The 20,889-nt window shown below is 44.0% G+C and overlaps 1 protein-coding gene and 1 pseudogene across 1 annotated transcript in view; one reads left to right on the top strand and one right to left on the bottom strand.

Moving 5' to 3' along the window:
- The window catches only part of LOC141127725 (uncharacterized), a 122,115-nt gene that overhangs the window by 12,983 nt on the left and 88,243 nt on the right, over positions 1 to 20,889 (bottom strand). Inside the window, exons 18-22 of the mRNA XM_073614473.1 lie at positions 19,618 to 19,761; positions 17,343 to 17,486; positions 14,143 to 14,286; positions 9,489 to 9,632; positions 6,265 to 6,408 (exon numbers count right to left, since the gene is read on the bottom strand). Of these exons, the coding sequence (XP_073470574.1) occupies positions 6,265 to 6,408; positions 9,489 to 9,632; positions 14,143 to 14,286; positions 17,343 to 17,486; positions 19,618 to 19,761 (720 nt within the window). The remainder of the gene's footprint in view (positions 1 to 6,264; positions 6,409 to 9,488; positions 9,633 to 14,142; positions 14,287 to 17,342; positions 17,487 to 19,617; positions 19,762 to 20,889) is intronic.
- Positions 16,663 to 17,324, top strand: LOC141129871 (small ribosomal subunit protein eS8-like; annotated as a pseudogene).

The following is a 20,889-nucleotide window of genomic DNA, read 5'->3' on the forward strand; positions in this document are numbered from 1 at the left end:
GAAAGTACAGTACATATAGTACATATATGGCTACATTACTATGTTGTAAATATTGGTTATTTGATATGGCTTTTAGTGGGTGGTTTTCTAGCTGTTTTTTGTATGTTAAAACATGATGTATTGCTTTCAGTTGCCATTCACTTTAAATGGCACTTCAATACACCATGCAATCACACCCCAATGCAGGTACGTTACTTGCAATGCATCACAATGAAAAGAAACATCTATTTTTTTTTTTTTTTTGGTGCATGTCCTATTTTGTATGTTGTGGTGTGTTGGTAGGCCATACGGTATTACACCATAACCCACTGGTCAACTTGTAGGCAGATGCAATCTATTTTCCCCAGAGCAGATGGCGCTCAGTCACAGTGGCACTGTTGTTGGGGAGGAAGCCAGGAGGAACAAAGTTCCTCTGTGGTTTGCTGGGTCACTGGGGAAGCTATCCTATTTGATGCTGCCGACCCCATGTTACCCAAGCAGCCATCTTGGGTCAGGCAGAGCCTATTTAGGGCCCTGGCTCCCGGGTTTTGGACGCTTTGATGAGTGGACAGAATAGGGACAGGTACCCCATCTGTGAGGGACAGTAGCAGTGCTAGGAAAAGATTCTTGACGAGGATGTTAAGCATAGGGCCTAATCTCTTTGGGCAGATTATCGATTGGGACCGGACAGCCAGGCCACATTCGGCCCCCTCTAAATAGACGCTGTCATTCCCACTGGACTCTACTCCTGTCACGCTACAGAACTGTGAGTAAGCCCGGCTGAGTGGCTGTCCTGCTGGGCTTGTTGTGAACTCAAAAAGTACCAAGAAACAAAAATTGGGTGTTTTGAGGTGCAAAAAAATCAAATCAAATTAATATTACAAATTTCATAATTTTATTTAAATAAGCATGGTTAAAAAAGGCAATAATATTTAAAACTAGAGCATGAAAGAATCATGCGGTCATTATAATCATTAATTTTTAAGGCTTCCAAGAAGCATATCAAACCCTCCAAAGACCCCAACCAAATAAAGAAAACATCATCAATAAATCTCTTCCACACAGGTATATGCCAACCTGTAACTGGGGGGTGGGAGCGTGACCTATTCTCAAGAGAGGATTTGCAGGAGCATCTGAGCAATATACATGTGTGGAAGGTATATTCCTCAATATTGATTATGTTTTCTTTATTTGGTTGGGGTCTTTGGAAGGTTTGATGTGCTTCTTGAAAGCCTTAAAAATGAACGATTATAATCTTAATTTTACTTCTACCTTCCATTAAAAGACTGTGAATTTCTTGGATATCAAGATTTACAAGAACGAGGATGGGAGTTTGGGCTCCACCCTCTACAGAAAACCACCATCAGGTAACACTATTAATGCAAATAGTTCCCACCCGGCACCTTTGGTATCAAGTATACCATATAGTCAATATCTGTGCCTAAAATGTAATTGCTCTAAACAGGAAGATTTTGTGAGGGAGTCTAAAGCATTACAACAACGTCTTAAAAAGAGAGGGTACAGTAAGAATCTACTAAAGAGAGCCTATCAGCGGGCCAACAGACAAGATAGAAACTCCCTAATACATGGATCAAGGTTGAAGACAGAGGATAGTAATGTAAAATTGATTACACGTTATTCTGGGCAGCAAAGTCAGGTTCGAAAAATAATAAGCAAGTTCTGGTACCTTTTGAGGGCGGATGAATTGGTTGCCAAACATATAAAGGAATACACAGAAATTACATTTAGGAGATCGGAATCCTTAAGAGATAAATTATTCCATAGTCATCATGTACCTTCTAGGAAGAAAGGATTTTCCAAAGTTGGTGGTACTTCCAAATGTGGAAAATGTAACTTCTGCCAATATATTTGGGAGGCACAGGAAATTTTGTTGCCCAATGGCAGAATGTATAGACCTCACTTCTTGGCTAATTGCCAATTGCTAGGAATCGTGTACTAAATGGAATGCCAATGTGGTATGTTCTACTTTGGAAAGACCAAGAGGCCATTTTTCCATAGAATTAGGGATCACGTTGGATGGTAAATGCAAAGAAGTTTGAGAGTCCTATCAGTTTCCACATGGGGCCTTACAACCAATTTGATGCTACAAAGATGAGGATTTTTGCCTTGGAATATATCCCCCTAAATGAGAAAGGGGGTGATGTACAAATTGTTTCTACAGCGAGAAACAAAATGGATTTTCAATCTGTCCGCTATTAAACATCCAGAGTTAAATGATGTGTTGTTTTAAGCCATTTCTATAGATCTAACCATGACCGCGGGATGATTTTGTCATCCTAAAGTGCTTTGGTTTTCTATCTCCTTTTCCACCCATTACTTTTATACTTATGAATTAAGGGGTTTTAGGCAATGGTTAATCTGCATTTCTAATGTACAAATTTACAAATTTACTATATTATTTTTATGAAGTTCTTCTGATGGTGTTACTCTGACTCCTGACTTGGTCTGGATCCTTGGTGTCCCTTTATAGCCCATGTCCCGAGAAATAGGTGGTTATATGATTGCATGGGGTGCCATCTCGGATGCTGGGGACCCCACTTTAAGCATGTGGCCTTTTCGGGTGGCGTCCTTAGTGTCTCTCCCTCTCTCCCCATGTTCTTCCTCTTTGGCATTTAGTCTTTCTGCCTGAGTTTTGATACCCATCCTTTCTTATATCCATTTTTGATGCTGTTTTATATATATATATATATATATATATATATATATATATATATATATCATTTTTTTTTTCCCTTACGACGGTCTTGCCCCTTTAAAAATGTATTCTGGTTCAAGTGCGGGTTGTCTAGTGTATATACAAGTTAATTCCCATGCTGCTGCCATCAAAGGGTTGTTTTGACCTGTGTGGGATGTTTTGTTTAGGGGAGGGAGTAAGTCTTGCCTGGGGTGCCATCTCGGATGCTGGGGACCCCACTTTAAGCATGTGGCCTTGTTTTCGGGTGGCGTCCTTAGTGTCTCTCCCCATGTTCTTCCTCTTTGGCATTTTGTCTTTCCGCCAGAGTTTTGATACCCATCCTTGGCTTATATCCAGTTTTGATGCTGTTTTATATATATATATATATAATTTTTTTTTTCCCTTACGACAGTCTTGCCCCTTTAAAAATGGATTCTGGTTCAAGTGCGGGTTGTCTAGTGTATTTACAAATGAATTCCCATGCTGCTGCCATCAAAGGGCTGTTTTGACCTCTGTGGGATGTTTTGTTTAGGGGAGGGAGTAAGTCTTGGTGGGTATTCTCACTATGGCTTCCCTTCAGCTCCTTTCCCTACTCTTTACAATGGTGCTGTGTGGGTTCATTCACTAGGCTATGTTGCAATGTGGTCCCGGGAGATGGATCATGTGCTGGAACCGAAGTAAGGGCAAAAGGAGTATCAAAGATGGCCACAGAGGGTTTGCACATGCGTGGAACGTAGCCACGAACGAAGGGGAGTAACTAATAGAGTCAGGGAAAACGGAGTTTCTAAAATGGCCGCGGCGGGTTCATGCATGCGTGGAACGCTGCCGCAAGTGTTTCCTTGTCTCTGTCTTGATGGGAGACAGCTGTGTTGATTTGGGACAAGCCAATGAGCGCTTGTATCACGGCGGTAACGTCAGACACCCTTGAGATTAAGTTTATATATAAGACCCTCCGGGTGGAGTTGATGCTGCAGTGGCCGATCGCCCTGTATGATACCTGCAGGATTTTTTATCCAAGGAGAAAAGTAAGTTGTTTCTGTGTAGGGGTGTGGCAACCTGATTCCAGCTTATTGTTGAACTAATCTATGCTCTTTGACATTAATCTATTATTCCTTTATAGGGGATACTCCCTTGGGATAGATTAATCAATCTTTGATCTTCCCTGGATTAATGGTATCATATTGATACTAAGGAAAGGAATCCGGTTATCTTCAGGGAAGGAAGTGTTTGGGTAAGAGGAACTTGCCAAAATCATTGTTATATCTATCTAGAAAAATCGTAGTTTTATAAGAAAACTATGTGTTGAATCATGTTTTTTAGATGGCACAGTCCCCCTGAAGCTTACCATAAGTATATGAAGTATACGTTTTGGGAGTGATATAATTATCAACCTGTAAATTCCTTGACTTTCCATCACAACAGGGTAGGTTAAAGTTGAACTATAGTACGGTCAGAATGATTGGCTTAATGGATAATAAGAGTGGTGTACCAAGTTTACTCTACCATACGCCTTTGCAGGTGTGAACGTAAGGCTATTGTTCCTCTTTATATGGCACACTGACACCTCATTGGACCTCTTGGTGGGCCCTGAGGACCATTTGGAACCTTGATCACTTTTGGGGTGAGAGCAAGTCCATCAAACAATCTGTATATCATTATATTTTGTCAATTGTAAATGCGATAGATCCTTTGGGGTCTTTGTGTGTGTACCAATGTCTTCTTTCTTTCCTACTCTCCTTTTTCTCCTATTTTATTTGGTTTTATTAAAATTTGTAGTTTATTTTAGTGACATTGTATTAAAGACCTACAAAAGATCCAGAAGAAGCCAAGATTGTGGTGAAACATGTTGAGGCAACCAACTTTTGTATTGTGATCGCATGATTCTTTTGTGCTTTAGTTTTAAATATTATTGTCTTTTTTAACCATGCTTGTTAAATAAAATTATGAAATGTGTAATATTAATTTGATTGGGAGTTTTGAGCTGCAAAAAAATCAATTTTTTGTTTCTTGGTACTTTTTGAATATATTTAGGGGAGGTAGTGCTTGTAAAGAATTCTCTGGCCTCTAGTATCACATTTACTTGTGAACTGTTGTTGAATTATTTCAATACAAGTTCCATTGCACCTGCCTATGTGAATTATTATCTCCACACCACACTGCACCCCACCTACAAACTGGGAAGGTGGCCTAAATATTTTATTTGAAAGCATCAATCTACATACATTAGATCATGGGAGCAGTTAAGAAGTGACACTATAAGGCACTATAGGTAGACAAGCTTAGTTCCAAAATTCTAGTGCACAGGTTCACCTATAGTACATATTTTGTAGATGTCCTCAAAAGACCATCTAGATAACAAGTTCAGTCATACATTCTCGAAGCTGCTTTTATGAAAAGACAACCTCAAAACATGTCTTCTTTTTAAGACCTGAAGACCAGTTTGAATACTTTTCCAACCATTCTCAACTAGGGTTTCTTGGAACTTTAGGGTACCTCAGAGGGTGCTAAGGGTTCCTTGAGCAGTGACAGAGAAGGGATTCTTTCCACTGACATTCACTATTAGGAGGTATTGTCAGTGTCAGATTTATAAGGGGGGCAAAAGGGGCAATTGCCCCAGGCCTCCCTGCTAGAGGGGGCCCCAGACTTTCCTTATAAAAAATATAATAATTATAAAATTACTTTTTTTTTTTTAATTAACAAAGTGTATGTGGGTGTCAGGATACTGAACAGTTAAGCAAGACTTCAGAGGCAAAGAAAGAGATTAGGGCTTTTGGCAGATGTTTTACATCTTGTTTATGAGAGACAAGTGGGTAAGACATGGGAAAGGTTAGAAAAATGTTGGAAAGTGGCAAGCAACAGCCCCGACCCCATCATGTTGGAGTGAAGTTAATGACCAGCATTAATTTATCACAGTGAAAAACATGAGCGAGAAACTCACTCTCCCGCTTGACCCTGTTTGGGGTGGCCCTATCACCACCCTCCCGCTTGCCACCCTTCAACAGAAGAACTAAAATAACCAATAGAAAATTGTCAGCCGTTTTGGGTGTTATGGCTGGTGCTGATTGTCAGAGTACAATTGCTGCAGTAGGAATGTTGTGCAACCATGGAAGGGATCTAATACAAAATCTAACTGTATATGGTCAGCTTAATGGTCCTCTTCACCCCTCCCAAGATCACCTGCTCTCTAGCTTCCTCATTGCCTCCCTCCCATGCTCATCCCCAGGACTTCTTCAGAGCCTCTGCTATCCTCGGGAATTTCCCAATTCTGGCTTTGGCTATCTCCTATTATGTACATCTTTAGGCGATCTCTGAAAATTCACCTTTTCAGGGAAGCCTGTCCTGCCTCAACATTTAATTATACTTTCTCCATCACTCATTCCCCCACAGTTATTACCTTTTTGTATCACTTGTTCTCCCTTTTAGGTTGTAAGATCTCACAACCAGATCCCACCTAACCCTCTTGTCTTGTATTGTAATGTAACTGTACCATCTGCCTTTATATTGTAAAGTGCTGCGGAAACGGTTGGCGCTAAATAAACCCTGCAAATAAATAATATTAATGTAAATGATAGCACAGCAAAGACCCTTACTGTAGCCATTGGGGTAGAAGCACCATTTGACCTCGGGAATGGATGAGTTGAAGCAGCATCCTCTGGAATGGCATTCTTCTGAACTAATTCCTGGATATCCACAGTCTGTTCTGTCAGCCGGATTCACCGAGCACTGAGCCTTATCTATGAAGAATAATTGAAGATATTATTTTTGAAATAGCAATAAATAATGTTTACAGGCTGCACATAAAAGTTTTTAGGTGCTTGTGAAGAACTCATTTTTCTTACCACACAGACAAAGTGCACTTTTTGCTCCTTTGACCTGCCCTGATGTTTTTTGGCACTTATGACGAACTATGGGGAAATTTTCCAAATGTGTAACTTAAAGAATAAGTTCTCTTTTAGGCAATGTGCGCTTATTCTTTTTGCCCCTTTGCCCTGACCTAAATGATCCCACCCTCACTCAGATGAGATTCATGAGAGTGCATGGAGGCTGGTGCCTAATTGGTATAATGCTTTTCCTGCTAAGTGGCATCTTTGTAAGTGCACCTTTAAGTCTTGGTTGGTGCACGTAGGGGTACAATATGTTTTGTGACATGGTTTCTCCTGTATGTGTGTAGGCATAACATAATAGGGAGCTAACCTAATCTGGGGCCTTCCGGTGTGGGAGCTGGGCTGAGAGGACAGTGTACTATGTAATCTGTTTCACTATCTGCATGCCCCTCCAACGGCACCCGTTACCAAGGACAGCCATACCAATGGACTTTATCCTTCCTAACTCTTTAGGTATGGACAGCACCACAAATCAGTAGCTCCCCTATGCAAAAGCACAGCCAAATGCACAGCCAAAAATATGCACAGTGGCTTCCCTGTGCAGCTAATGGTGGAACATGATAAAGTGGTAAATTGTCAAGGTGTGAGCCAAGCTGGGGGAGTTTAGTATATACTAAGTGTTACTTTTTCAAAATGTTATGAAGTCATGTGTCAGGACAGGTAGGAACAGACCATGTCACTGGCTGAAGAAGTGAAGAGAAAGATATGGTTCTTCAGGAAGGGAGTGATGCTGTAAGTGCATTGTGGCATTAGGGCTAAAAATGTATGTGACATCTCAAATTTACTGAAGTGCATGAAACAGTTATCTTAATACTGCCGAGTGGCTCCTAGGGGGCGAAGTTCAGGGGGCTACAGCTGGCCTGAGCTGCTCACATGTAGACTCCAGAGTTTGTTTACATTCAGTTGGGAAAGGCTCCCTCTCCTGGCTGCACCTGCACATTACAGACCCTTGGAATCTTGGGAACACCTCCTTGCTGGGGCACGAAAGTAGAATTAGCCCCATAGAGGTGGGGTTGTAATGTGCAGGCATAACTAGGGAGCCTTTCCCTGCTGCTCCCTAGCTCCTTCATCACCTACTCCTATGGACAAATTCAAGGCCTCTCCCTTCCTCTGGAAGTCCCTAACCAAACTCTCCGGCTATCTACTACTCCACTAGTTAGGCTGTTGTGGAAATTTTTATTAATTTATGTTGTCAGATGTTCCCCATTGTCAGTTTTGCTCATGCAAGTGTATTCGCATATACAGACCTTGGTGGACCTTCCCGTGAACACAGCAGATCTGTTTGCTCTTTTAGGGATAATCGTTTATGCCTCACCAAGAGACTGTCCACCTCATGGCGATTGCATTAACGCTCCTAGCAAACAGATCTGCGTACATGGGCACAATAGCATAACCATATAAAAATCATGGCCCACTGAGCCATGATAGAGTACAGGTCGCGTCATTGATAGCAGTGGAAATGTGCACCCGATCGTGTTCAGAGCCATGTAAGTAGTGTTCAAATTGGGAGACACTTTGTGTCTCACAGGAAGCTGACCGCATGGCTCTGCACACGACCATCTGCACATGTCACTACTGGAATTCTATTTGAATATATACATGTGTGTGACTGGTTCTTTTGAAAGAATACAAGTCTGATTGGCTGATTCTGAAGCCACCACCTTCTTTTGTTATTCATGTTTACAGTATAAATAAAAGCAGCTAGGGAGGATTTTGCTAAGCTCAAGGTGATACCAGCATCTGTCTGTGTTACCTGGAGATAAACAAGCGTGCTTTCCCGGCATTATACAAGAGAGCTATGATTGTGCTTATTAGCGCATGGAATTATTTGCTTATAGGAGAAGCTTTAAAGGGGAGTTCCACCCTGAAGAAAAAAAATCACCAAAAATCCTAAAAAAAAAACATTTGAAAAAATTTTTTTTTAAACTTACCTAAACCCTTGTTGCTAGGCAGTCTTCCTAATCTGCCTCTTCCTCTTCCACGGTGTGTTCTGCTCCTCATTGAGCAGCCCCATTGTCTTCTGGGAACTGTGTGTGTTCCCAGAACACCACGGGGCCATTCACAGAAAGGAGCGCCGCGCTGCTCGTGCATGCGCAGTAGGAAACTGGCAGTGAAGAAGCAAGGTTCCACTGCCTGTTTCCCTTACTTAGGATGGCGGTGCCGGGACCCGAGAGCCGAGGGACGAGTCGGCCGACATCGCGGGCACCCAGGACAGGTAAGTACTTATTTAAAGTCAGCAGCTACATTGTTAGTAGCTGCTGACTTTTACATTTTTTTCTTTTTTAAGACGGAATCCCGCTTTAATTAACCCACAACAAGGCGATCTCTGAAAACTCACCTCTTTAAGGAGAAGTATATGTTTGTTTGTTTTTTCCCCCATTATACTTACCTAGGTGGATGAAGCATCGGTTTGATGCTGCATCTGTCCCCCGGCGTCTCTGCAGCCAGAACTGAGCCATCGAACACCACCGATGGCTCGGTTCCCACGGCTCCCCGAGCAAAGAGCTGCTGATTGTCAATCAGCAGCTCTCCTGCTCTGCTCCTCCATGCTCACTGGCGTGCTGAGCTGTGGAAGGATGGGGAGCCACTGTCTCAGTGACTCGCTGAGACAGCCAACAGTCCAGGCACCTGGTGGATCCAGACTCCCAGAGTCGGGATGACACGGAGCCTTGACTGATCTGTGTGACTTCAGCAGAGAGCAGACTTCAGACCATTCTCTGCTGAAAATGGGTCACAAGAGTGCAAAACAAATCTGCACTTCTGTGACCCATACGAGAAGCCCAGCCAAACGAGCCCAGGCTGGTCTTCTCCTTTAAGGGAAGCCTATCCTGCCTCAGAGCTGAATTGACAAATTTATCCCCCCACAGTTAATATCCCTTTGTATCAACTGTCCTTTGTTTTTAGATTGTAAGCAGAAAAATAACCCTTACTGTAGTCTTTGGGGAAGAAGCACCATTTGACCTCGGGAATAGATGGGTCAAAACAGCATCCTCTGGAATGGCATTCTTCAGAACTAATTCCTGGATATCCGCAGTCTGTTCTGTCAGCCGGACTCACTGAGCACTGAGCCTTATCTATTAAGAATGATTAAAAATATTATTTTCGAAATAGCAATCAATAATGTTTACAGGCTGCACATACTGTAAAAGTTGTCAAGTGCTTATGAAGAGCTAATGTTTCTAACCACACATAACTCAAAAAGTAAGTGCACCTTCAGACATAGTGCACTTTTTCCCTGACCTAAACAATCTCACCCTCACTGAGATAAGATCTAATGAGTGTAGACACCAGCGTTTGTTTACATTCAGCAATGAAAGGCTCCCTCTCCTGGCCCTGCCAGCGCATTATGGACCCTTAGACTTTTATGGGACAGTCTCCTAGCTTGGAGATGGAGGTAGAAAATTCCATAGAGGTGGGGCTGTAATGTGTAGGCTCAACCAAGAATGGGAGCCTTTCACCGTTAAATGTAAACAATGGAGTCCATAGCTATTGGACTATGGCAAGTAGTGTAGAATTGTTTAGGTCAGGAGAGAACCAAAAAAAATAAGTGCACTAATTCTTGAAAGCTGAAGTCCAGGCAAACAGTTAAACATATAGATGAAATACTTTCATGTGAGTGTGAGCAGGTCTGGCCCCTTTCTTCCCCAACAACCCCCCCCTCCCCCCCATTTCTAGTGACTGGACAGTAAGAGGAGAAGCAGCAGACTGATGAGATTATCTCTCTGTCACTCTAAACATTCCTTCTTTCAGCATGTTCCTTGTTAGCACATGAGCACTGTGGCGTATATGACTGGCTGTTTAGGATGCTTCTTTCTCTCCCTGTTCTGCTACATAAAGGATTGTAAGAGGCGAATACCAAGTCAAATTCAGGTACTAACACTGGTTGTTATTGTGCAGCACTACAGAAACTATTGGCACTATAAAAATTGTGCATTATAATAATAAACATGGAAATGATACTGTAGTGATGTGATACTTTCTTTGCCCATTTTCCAAGTGTATACTCCTGTTATGCAGTGTTTGTTTTGCCCTTTTCCAATATGGCTGCTATGCTCTCTCTCACCACAGAAAAGGTGAAGAAGAGCAGAGGTATGGCAAGGGTTCTTGGGTAAGTGCATAGTTGCCAACAGTCCCGATTTTCCCGGGACAATGCCGATTTTGAGACCCTCGTCCCGATTTAATCTTGTCCCGAGTGTTTTCCCGAACTTTTGGGTTTGTCCAGAGAAAATCGTGAGTGTTTTTCTCAAAAAACGGCAACGGCTCCACAAAAATGGCCGCCGTCGCCTCCACGATTCAGTCAATGAGTTGTTTCCCCTTGTGTTCAGTGCAAGGGAGAGGGGCAGCCAATTGGCTTCTCTCTTCAGTGTACAAATAGAAAATTCTATTGTACACTGAAGCCTATTGGCTACAGGGATTGGCGACCCCTCCCCCCTCTCCACTGGACACAAAGAAAACCTCCCTCCGCTCTGCCCCGTGTGTGACAGTGTCTCGTCATCTGGGATAGACGAGAAGAGAGGGTGGGGCCACCGGGGAGCAGCCGCTCGTGAGTGTGACATGAGAGAGAGAACTTACTACAGACACGCTTCCTGCGCTACTCTGCATACTGGCTAGTTGGTGATGTGCCCTATAATGTGCCCCCTGAGATGCCCCATGCCCTAATGTGCCCTAATGTGCCATGTGCAATGTGTTATGTGCCCCAATGAGCCCCATAATGTGCCATAATGTGCCCTGATGTGCTATGTGCCCTGACGTGCCCCATGCCCTGATGTGCTATGTTCCCCATAATGTGCCCTGATGTGCCCCATAATGTGCTATGTGCCCTGACGTGCTCCGTGCCCTGATGTGCCATGTGCCCTGTTGTGCTATGTGCCCTGACCTGCCCCGTGCCCTGATGTGCTATGTGCCCTGATGTGCCCCGTGCCCTGATGTGCCCCATAATGTGCCATGTGCCCTGATGTGCCATGTGCTCTGATGTGCCCCATAATGTGCCATTATTTTTCCATAATGTGCCCTGATGTGCTATGTGCCCTGATGTGCTATGTGCCCTTATGTGCCCGTGCCCTGATGTGCTATGTGCCCTGATGTGCCCCGTGCCCTGATGTGCCATGTGCCCTGATGTGCCCCGTGCCCTAATGTGCCATGTGCCCTGATGTGCCCCATAATGTGCCATGTGCCCTGATGTGCCATAATGTGCCCTGATGTGCCCCATAATGTGCCATGTGCCCTAATTTTTCCATAATGTGCCCTGATGTGCCCCGTGCCCTGATGTGCCATGTGCCCTGATGTGCCCCGTGCCCTGATGTGCTATGTGCCCCATAATGTGCCATGTGCCCTGATGTGCCCCATAATGTGCCATGTGCCCTGATTTTTCCATAATGTGCCCTGATGTGCCCCGTGCCCTGATGTGCCCCGTGCCCTGATGTGCCATGTGCCCTGATGTGCCCCATAATGTGCCATGTGCCCTAATGTGCCCCGTGCCCTGATGTGCTATGTGCCCTAAAGTGCCCCATAATGTGCCATGTGCCCCGATGTGCCCCGTGCCCTGATGTGCCCCGTGCCTTGATGTGCTATGTGCCCTGATGTGCCCCATGCCCTTATGTGCTATGTGCCCTGATGTGCCCCATAATGTGCCATGTGCCCTGATGTGCCATAATGTGCCCTGATGTGCTATGTGCCCTGATGTGCCCCGTGCCCTGATGTGCTATATGCCCTGATGTGCCCTGATGTGCTATGTGCCCCGTACCCTGATGTGCTATATGCCCTGATGTGCTGTGCCCCGATCTCCTATGCCCTGATGTGCCCCGTGACCTGATGTGCCTTGTGGCCCGGTGCCCCGTGCCCTGATGTGCCCCGATGTCCTGATGTGGCCTGATGTACCATACCCTGATGTGTTGTGCCCTGGGCCTGTCTGGATGAAGTCCAGGGCCACATTTTTGTCCCAGTCCAGCCCTGGCCCCCTGCCCCATATCACCACCATACCTGCCCCCCCTCCCCCATGTCATCACCATACCTGTTCCCCCCATATCGCCACTATACCTGCACCCCCTCCCAGCATATCACCACCATGCCTGCAACCGCCTCCCCCCATGACAACACCATGCCTGCATCCCCCTCTCCCCATGCCTGCACCCCCTCTGGCCTAGTCACCACCATGCCTGCACCCCCTCCGGCCTAGTCACCACCATGCCTGCACCCCCCAGGTCACCATCATGCCTGCACCCCCAAATCACCACCCTGTCTCCACCCTTCCCCAAGTCAGCCTGTAACACCCCAAGTCACCATGCCTCCACCCACACACCTCTCTCCCCTTGTCACCACTCTTGAGGAGATGTAGCTAGACTGTAGCCAACACTCCATCTGCAGCCAACACTCCGCTGGGGACACCTGACGTAAGAGGTACTGTACTGAGAATTCCTGATGGAAGGAGGCACTCTGCTGGGGCACCTGATGCAAGGACAGACTCTGCTGGGGGCACCTGATGTAAGGACAGACTCTGCTGGGGGAACCTGATGGCATCTGGTGGCAGGCGGCGTAGCAGGTGACACGCTCAGTGGTCCCACTGATTCTGCATTATGGTGAGTTGATTGATTTGGGGGAATTGCTGGGGGAACCTTATGGCATCTGGTGGCAGGCGACGTAGCAGGTGACACGCTCAGTGGTTCCACTGATTCTGCATTATGGTGAGTTGAATGATTTCATTTTATATTACAATGTAATAATAGAAATAATGCGCTTCAATCATCCTGACAACACCATAACAACCATGGTGCCGGGATGATTGAAGCGCCAACACCAGGTGTTTGGAGTATCTTTATTTGCTGATGGTTAAACTCTGGAATACACATTGCTATTGTGGTGTAGGATCTGGGTCTGCTGTCCCTCCATCCCTCTCCCTCTACCCCCTTTCCCCCTTTCCCTCTGCATCCCTCATTCATCTCAGACTCTAACCACACCCCATTTTAGCCACGCCCATGTAAGCCACGCCCACTATTTCACTAAACCACGCCCATTCTTTTGCGCTTCGCGCGCCGCATTTTAAATGTTTTCTATGCCGCGGCTACTGACGCATGCCCCGCCCCTAATTATAGGCTGACTCCGCCTACAGCCAAAAAAGTGTCCCGAAATTTTTTTTTACAATGTTGGCAACTATGTAAGTGCGGGGCAGGAGAGAGCACATGTGGCAGAGAGTGAACAGTGGATTTCTGCTGAGAGAGCACAGTGTAAGTTGCTGCAGCTTCCCCTCACCGAGACATAAATAGAGACTGGTAAAGATTTTATGTTCCTGTTTGGAAAATACCTTATGTTGGATGGTTCACTGAATGTTATTTCTTTAATACATGGACTTTCAAATACAATGCTGTGTGGACTACTGTCTATGTGGATCATACATTTCTCAATTGGGATTTCACTTGCTTCCCACACGGCCCAATTGAGTGGAGGCACTGCGCTTGTTAGAGATCCTGTCCTGATCACATAGATTATAAAGACTCTGCTCCTAAATACTATACAGGTGGCACCATCATACCTCAGTAGCCGCAGAGAGTGAAAAGAATAGCGCTACAATAGCATAGGAAAAACTCTTACTGTAGCCATTGGTGAAGAAGCACCATTTGACCTCGGGAATAGATGAGTTAAAGCAGCATCCTCTGGAATGGCATTCTTCGGAACTAATTCCTGGATATCCGCAATCTCTTCTCTCAGCTGGACTCACCGAGCACTGGGCCTGATCTATGAAGAGTATTTGAAAATATTATGTTTGAAATGCACATTTCATGCTTGCTTTGCACATTTTGTTGCATTTGCACTTTTTTGTGTATTTTGCACACATATAAATTCATCTAATTAGGTATTGTTTATAGAAAGTATAAATTAATGCATTAATATTTTTTTTTGATTCATGTTTACACTCTTTTGCATTGTTAAATCACATACTGTATATACAGTTGTGCTCATAAGTTTACATACCCTGGCAGAATTTATGATTTCTTGGCCATTTTTCAGAGAATATGAATGATAACACGAAAACTTTTCTTTCGCTCATTGTTGGTGTTTGGCTGAAGCCATTTATTATCAATCAACTGTGTTTACTCTTTTTAACTCCCAATCACAACAGAAACTACCCAAATGACCCTGATTAAAAGTGTACATACCCCAGTTCTTAATACTGTGTATTGCCCCCTTTAACATCAATGACAGCTTGAAGTCTTTTGTGGTATTTGTGGATGAGGCTCTTTATCTTCTCAGATGGTAAAGCTGCCCATTCCTCTTGGCAAAAAGCCTCCAGTTCCTGTAAATTCTTGGACTGTTTTGCATGAACTGCACATTTGAGATCTCCCCAGAGTGGCTCAATGATATTGAGGTCAGGAGACTGAGATGGCCACTCCAGAACCTTGACTTTTTTCTGCTGTATCCAATGACAAGAGGTCAACTTGGCCTTGTGTTTTGGATCATTGTCATGTTGGAATGTCCTAAGTACGTCCCATGTGCAGCTTCCTGGCTGATAAATGCAAATATCCCTCCAGTATTTTTTGATAACATACTGCATTCATCTTGCCATCAATTTTGACCAAATGTCCTGTGCCTTTGTAACTCACACATCCCCAAAACATCATCCACCTCCGATCCACCTCCGTGTTTCACGGTAGGAATGGTGTACCTTTCATCATAGGTCTTGTTGACTCCTCTCCAAATGAAGCGTTTATGGTTGTGGCCAAAAAGCTCAGTTTTGGTCTCATCACTCCAAATGACTTTGTGCCAGAAGGTTTGAGGCATTTGCGTAGTAATGGCTTTCTTCTAGCGACTCGACCATGCAGCCCATCTTTCTTCAAGTGCCTCCTTATTGTGCATCTTGAAACAGCCACACCACATGTTTTCAGAGAGTCCTGTATTTCACCTGAAGTTATTTGTGGGTTTTTCTTTGCATCACAAACAATTTTCCTGGCAGTTGTGGCTTAAATCTTAGTTAGTTTACCTGACCGTGGTTTGGTTTCAACAGAACCCCTCATTTTCCACTTCTTGATTAGAGTTTGAACACTGCTGATTTGCATTCTCAATTCCTTGGATATCTTTTTATACCCCTTTCCTGTTTTATACAGTTCAACTACCTTTTCCCGCAGATCCTTTGACAATTCTTTTGCTTTCCTCATGACTCAGAATCCAGAAACATCAGTGCAGCACTGGATGAAAGATGCAATGGTCTGTCAGGAGTCCACAAACTCATTTACCGTTTATACACACACACTAATTACAAACAAACAGATCACAGGTGAGGATGGTTACCTTTAATAGCCATTCAAACCCCTTTGTGTCAACTTGTGTGCATGTTATCAGGCCAAAATCACCAGGGTATGTAAACTTTTGATCAAGGTCATTTGAGTAGTTTCTGTTGTCACTATTATTTAAAAAGAGTAAACACAGTTGATTGATAATAAATGGCTTCAGCCAAACACTAACCATGAGTGAAAGAAAAGTTTTTGTGTTATCGTTCATATTCTCTGAAAAATGGCCAAGAAATTCTGTCAAGGTATGTAAATTGATGAGCACAACTGTATGTACCTATATATTTGCACAGAGGAGATTTGGTTGGTGTGTGGACCCGCACTACTTACACTATACTTTACATGGTTTTATTGATATTATCAATAATTGGAGCAGCAGCTGTCCATTAGACCATTTAGTATTAACACACGTATCTATGGTGCTGTTAGGCAAACAGTTAAACATATAGATGAAATACTTTCATGTGAGTGTGAGCAGGTGGGCCAGCTGTACCCCTGCCCCCCCCCTTCTAGCGACTGGACAGTAAAAGGAGAAGCAGCAGACTGATGAGATTATCTCTCTATCACTCTACACACTCCTCCTATCAGCACGTTCTTGGTTAGCCCAGGACCACTGTAGCATATATGAATGGCTGTTTAGGATGCTTCTTTCTCTTCCAGTCTAAGCTCTGCTACATAAGTGATTGTAAGAGGCTAATGCCAAGTCGAATTCAGGTACTAACACTGGTTGTTATTGTGCAGCACTGCAGAAACTATTGGCACTATAAAAATAGTGTATTAAAATAATAAAAATGGAAATTACCTCTTTCCAGCCAGTGCCTTAGACATGGGTATGTGAAGGGTTAACTGGCACAAGACCAGAAGCAAAAGGAAGCCGTACCACACAAAGAGAAAGTATGAGCTGGGCCCCCAACACCAAGATCGGCCCACGCCGTATCCATACCGTGAGAGTCCGGGGAGGGAATAAGAAGTACCGCGTTCTGAGGTTGCACGCTGGAAACTTCTCTTGGGGATCTGAGTGCTGCACCCGAAAGACGAGAATCATCAATGTTGTGTACAATGCATCGAACAATGAGCTGGTCAGAACCAAGACTCTGGTGAAGAATTCCATCGTCCTGATCGACAGTAACCTCTACAGACAGTGGTACAAGGAGCACCGCTCAGGTGCAAGAAAGGGGCCAATCTGACTCCCGAAGAAGAAGAAATCCTCAACAGGAAAAGATCCAAGAAAACCCAGAAAAAATATGATGAGCGCAAAAAGACAGCAAAGATCAGCCCTCTGCTGGGTTTCAACAGGGCAAACTGCTTGCCTACACCACCCCTAGGCCGGGTCAGTGTGGCTGGGCAGATGGATACCTCCTGGAAGGCAAAGAGTTGGCATTCTACCTGAGGAAGATCAAAGCCAAGAAGGCCAAACCACACCCCCCCCCCCCCCCCAGCATCCAATTAAAAAAACTTTATTTAAACGAAAAAAAATGGAAATTATAGAATAGGGAAAACCCTTACTGTAGCCATTGGTGAAGAAGCACCATTTGACCTCGGGAATAGATGAGTTGAAGCAGCATCCTCTGGAATGGCATTCTTCTGAACTAATTCCTGGATATCCACAGTCTATTCTGTTAGCTGGATTTACCGAGCACTGAGCCTTATCTATGAGGAAAAAATGAAAATATTGTTTTCGAAATAGCAATCATTGTTAACAAGCTGCACATAAATGTTGTTGTCGCCTATGAGGAACGTGACCTAAAGAGTAAGTGCACTTTCAGACAAAATGCCATTTTTGCCCCTTTGACCTGACCTAAGAAATCCCACCCTCACTCAGATGAGGTCCAATGAGCGAGGACACCAGAGTTTGTTTACACTCAGGGGTGAAAGGCTCCCTCACTTGGCCGCACCTGCACATTACGGGCCCTTGGACATATATGGGACCATTTCCTGCCTAGGAGTCGGAGTTAGATGATCCCCATAGGGATGGGGCAGTAATATGCAGGCGCGACCAAGAAAGGGAGCCTTTCACTGCAGAATGTAAACAATCAGTTGAGGTCGCAGATATTGGATCTTGGTAAATAGGGTAGAATTGTTTAGGTCAGGGGAGAGCCAATAGAACAAGTACACTGATTCTTTAAGACTAGGCAAACTGTTAATGTGGTTCTAAAGGCAGACATTTTTTTACCTTAATGCATTCTATGCATTAAATCATTTATTACCCCAACACTTCATATTCCTGATATGTGTATGAGAAAGTATCCTGTTCTCTTTGTATTGCTTTCTTTATGTGAAATCCCTGGTGTTCCTGCCAGTCCCTCTGCTTTCCTTTTAAAAACTGACCACACAAAAGAGGATACTGTGGTCAGTTCTCTAGCTATGCTGGGAAATCAGTGTACTTTCCTCCAAAGATCAGACTTATCCTCCCCCACCGCTGCACAGGCATTCACCGGAAAGCTCAGTGTGCTGCTGCTTCTCCTTCCCACCAAGCTCTTATGTAGTTGAGAACAGAGGGAATGTGATCACTTATAAGAAAGGGAAAAAAAGGTATTTATTACGTTTTTTGTATCTATGCAAAAATGTTTTGCCTTTCATTTCTATTTTAAATCAAATGGGTTGTTTTACAAGGCAATCGTTTAAAATGACTTTAAGAAAAAAAAAAAACCTTCTGGGTGCAGCTCCCCCCCCCAACACCCCCTTATACTTACTTGAGTCCCATTTCGTTCGATCCAGCGATGTGCATAAGGGCAGCTGCTCTCACAGATCTCTCCCTTCTTATTGGCTCACACAGCAGCGGGAGCCATTGGTTTCTGTTGCTGTCAATCACAGCCAGTGAGCCAATGACAAGGTGGGGCCAAGCTATGCTCTGTGTGTGAATGGAAAAAGTCCATATAGATGAAATACTTACATGTGAGCTATTGTACCTGACAGAAGGTTTGTGTTTCTGTCCTTTCAGTTCCAAGATTTACACAGCTCTGCCACATGTAAAGCTGTATCTAACAGGAAAGAGGACCTGATATTTCTCTGTTGTAGATGACCCCCCCTCCACCACCCTAGTGACTGGACAATAAAAGGAGAAGCAGCAGACTGATAAGATTATCTCTCCCTCACACTACACACTCCTCCTATCAGCACGTTCTTTGTTAGCACATGATCACTGTAGCATATATAAATGGCTCTTTGGATAGCTTCTTTTCTCTCCCAGTCTGAGCTCTGCTACATTGGGGGTTGTAAGAGGCTAATATCAAGCTGAATTGAGACCCTTATGCCCCGTACACACGGTCGGACATTGATCGGACATTCCGACAACAAAATCCTAGGATTTTTTCCGACGGATGTTGGCTCAAACTTGTCTTGCATACACACGGTCACACAAAGTTGTTGGAAAATCCGATCATTCTGAACGCGGTGACGTCAAACACATACGTCGGGACTATAAACGGGGCAGTAGCCAATAGCTTTCATCTCTTTATTTATTCTGAGCATGCGTGGCACTTTGTGCGTCGGATTTGTGTACACACGATCGGAATTTCCGACAATGGATTTTGTTGTTGGAAAATTTTATAGCCTGCTCTCAAACTTTGTGTGTCGGAAAATCCGATGGAAAATGTGTTATGGAGCCTACACACGGTCGGAATTTCCGACAACAAGGTCCTATCACACATTTTCCGCCTGAAAATCCGATCGTGTGTACGGGGCATATGTTTTTGTAAAGTGCTGTAGAAACTATTGTCACTATAAAAAACCTGTATAATAATAATATTAATGGAAATTATAGCATAGGAAAAACCCTTACTGTAGTCATCGGAGTAGAAGCACCATTTAACCCCGGGAATAGATGAGTTGAAGCAGCATCCTTTGGAATGGCATTCTTCTGAGCTAATTCCTGGATATCCACAGTCTATTCTGTCAGCCGGACTCACCGAGCACTGAGCTTTATCTATGAAGAATAATTGACAATATTATATATGAAAAGGCAATTATTAATGTTAACAAATGTTAATTAATAATGTCTGCACATGAAAACATTACAATTTCATAGGCTTCAATGGGACCTTCCCATGGCTGGGAGTTGGAGGAAGATAAGCCCTATAGAAATCTTTTGGGCTTTACTGTGCAAAATTGACCAGGAGAGGGAGTCTTTCACCTCTGAATGTAAACAAACAATAGAGGCCACATCTGTAGGATATAGGACTACGTTATTATACATACACTATATTGCCGAAAGTATTGGGATGCCTGCCTTTACATGTACATTAACTTTAATGGCATCCCAGTCTTAGTCCATAGGGTTCAATATTGAGTTGGCCCACCCTTTGCAGCTATAACAGCTTCAACTCTTCTGGAAAATGTTTAGGAGTGTGTCTATGGGGATGTTTGACCATTTTTCCAGAAGTGCATTTGTGAGGTCAGGCACTGATGTTATACGAGAAGACCTGGCTTGAAGCCTTTGCTCTAATTCAAAGCCAAAGGTGTTCTTTCGGGTTAAGGTTAGGACTCTATGCAGGTCAGTCAAGTTCCTCCACCCCAAACTCACTCATCCATGTCTTTATGGACCTTGCTTTGCGCACTGGTCTAAATCATTTGGTGAAGAGGGATTATAGTGTGGGGTTGTTTTTCAGGGGTTCGGCTTGGTCCCTTAGTTGCAGTGAAGGAAACTCTTAAGCTGTCAGCATACCAAGACATTTTGGAAAATTTCATGCTCCCAACTTGGAAGAATGGTCAAACATTCCCATAGACACACTCCTAAACCCTGCAGACAGCCTTCCCAGAAGAGTTGAAGCTGTTATAGCTGCAAAGGGTGGGCCAACTCAATATTGAACCCTACGTACTAAGACTGGGATGCCATCAAATTTCATGTGAGTGTAAAGGCAGCTGTCCCAATACTTTTGGCAATATAGTGTATGTGGATTGGAAGGTGTAGCCTGACTACTATAACATAGGTAAATCTATGCCTCCTTTTAGAATGGGCTGCCTTGACACAACATGTTAACCTGTGACGAAATGCACCACAGAGAAGTAAGTAGGCCCTTAGTCTAGAGCAGCGGTTCTCAACCTGGGGGTTGGG

This window comes from Aquarana catesbeiana, linkage group LG02 (genome assembly GCF_042186555.1).
Source record: "Aquarana catesbeiana isolate 2022-GZ linkage group LG02, ASM4218655v1, whole genome shotgun sequence".
Taxonomy (NCBI): domain Eukaryota; kingdom Metazoa; phylum Chordata; class Amphibia; order Anura; family Ranidae; genus Aquarana; species Aquarana catesbeiana.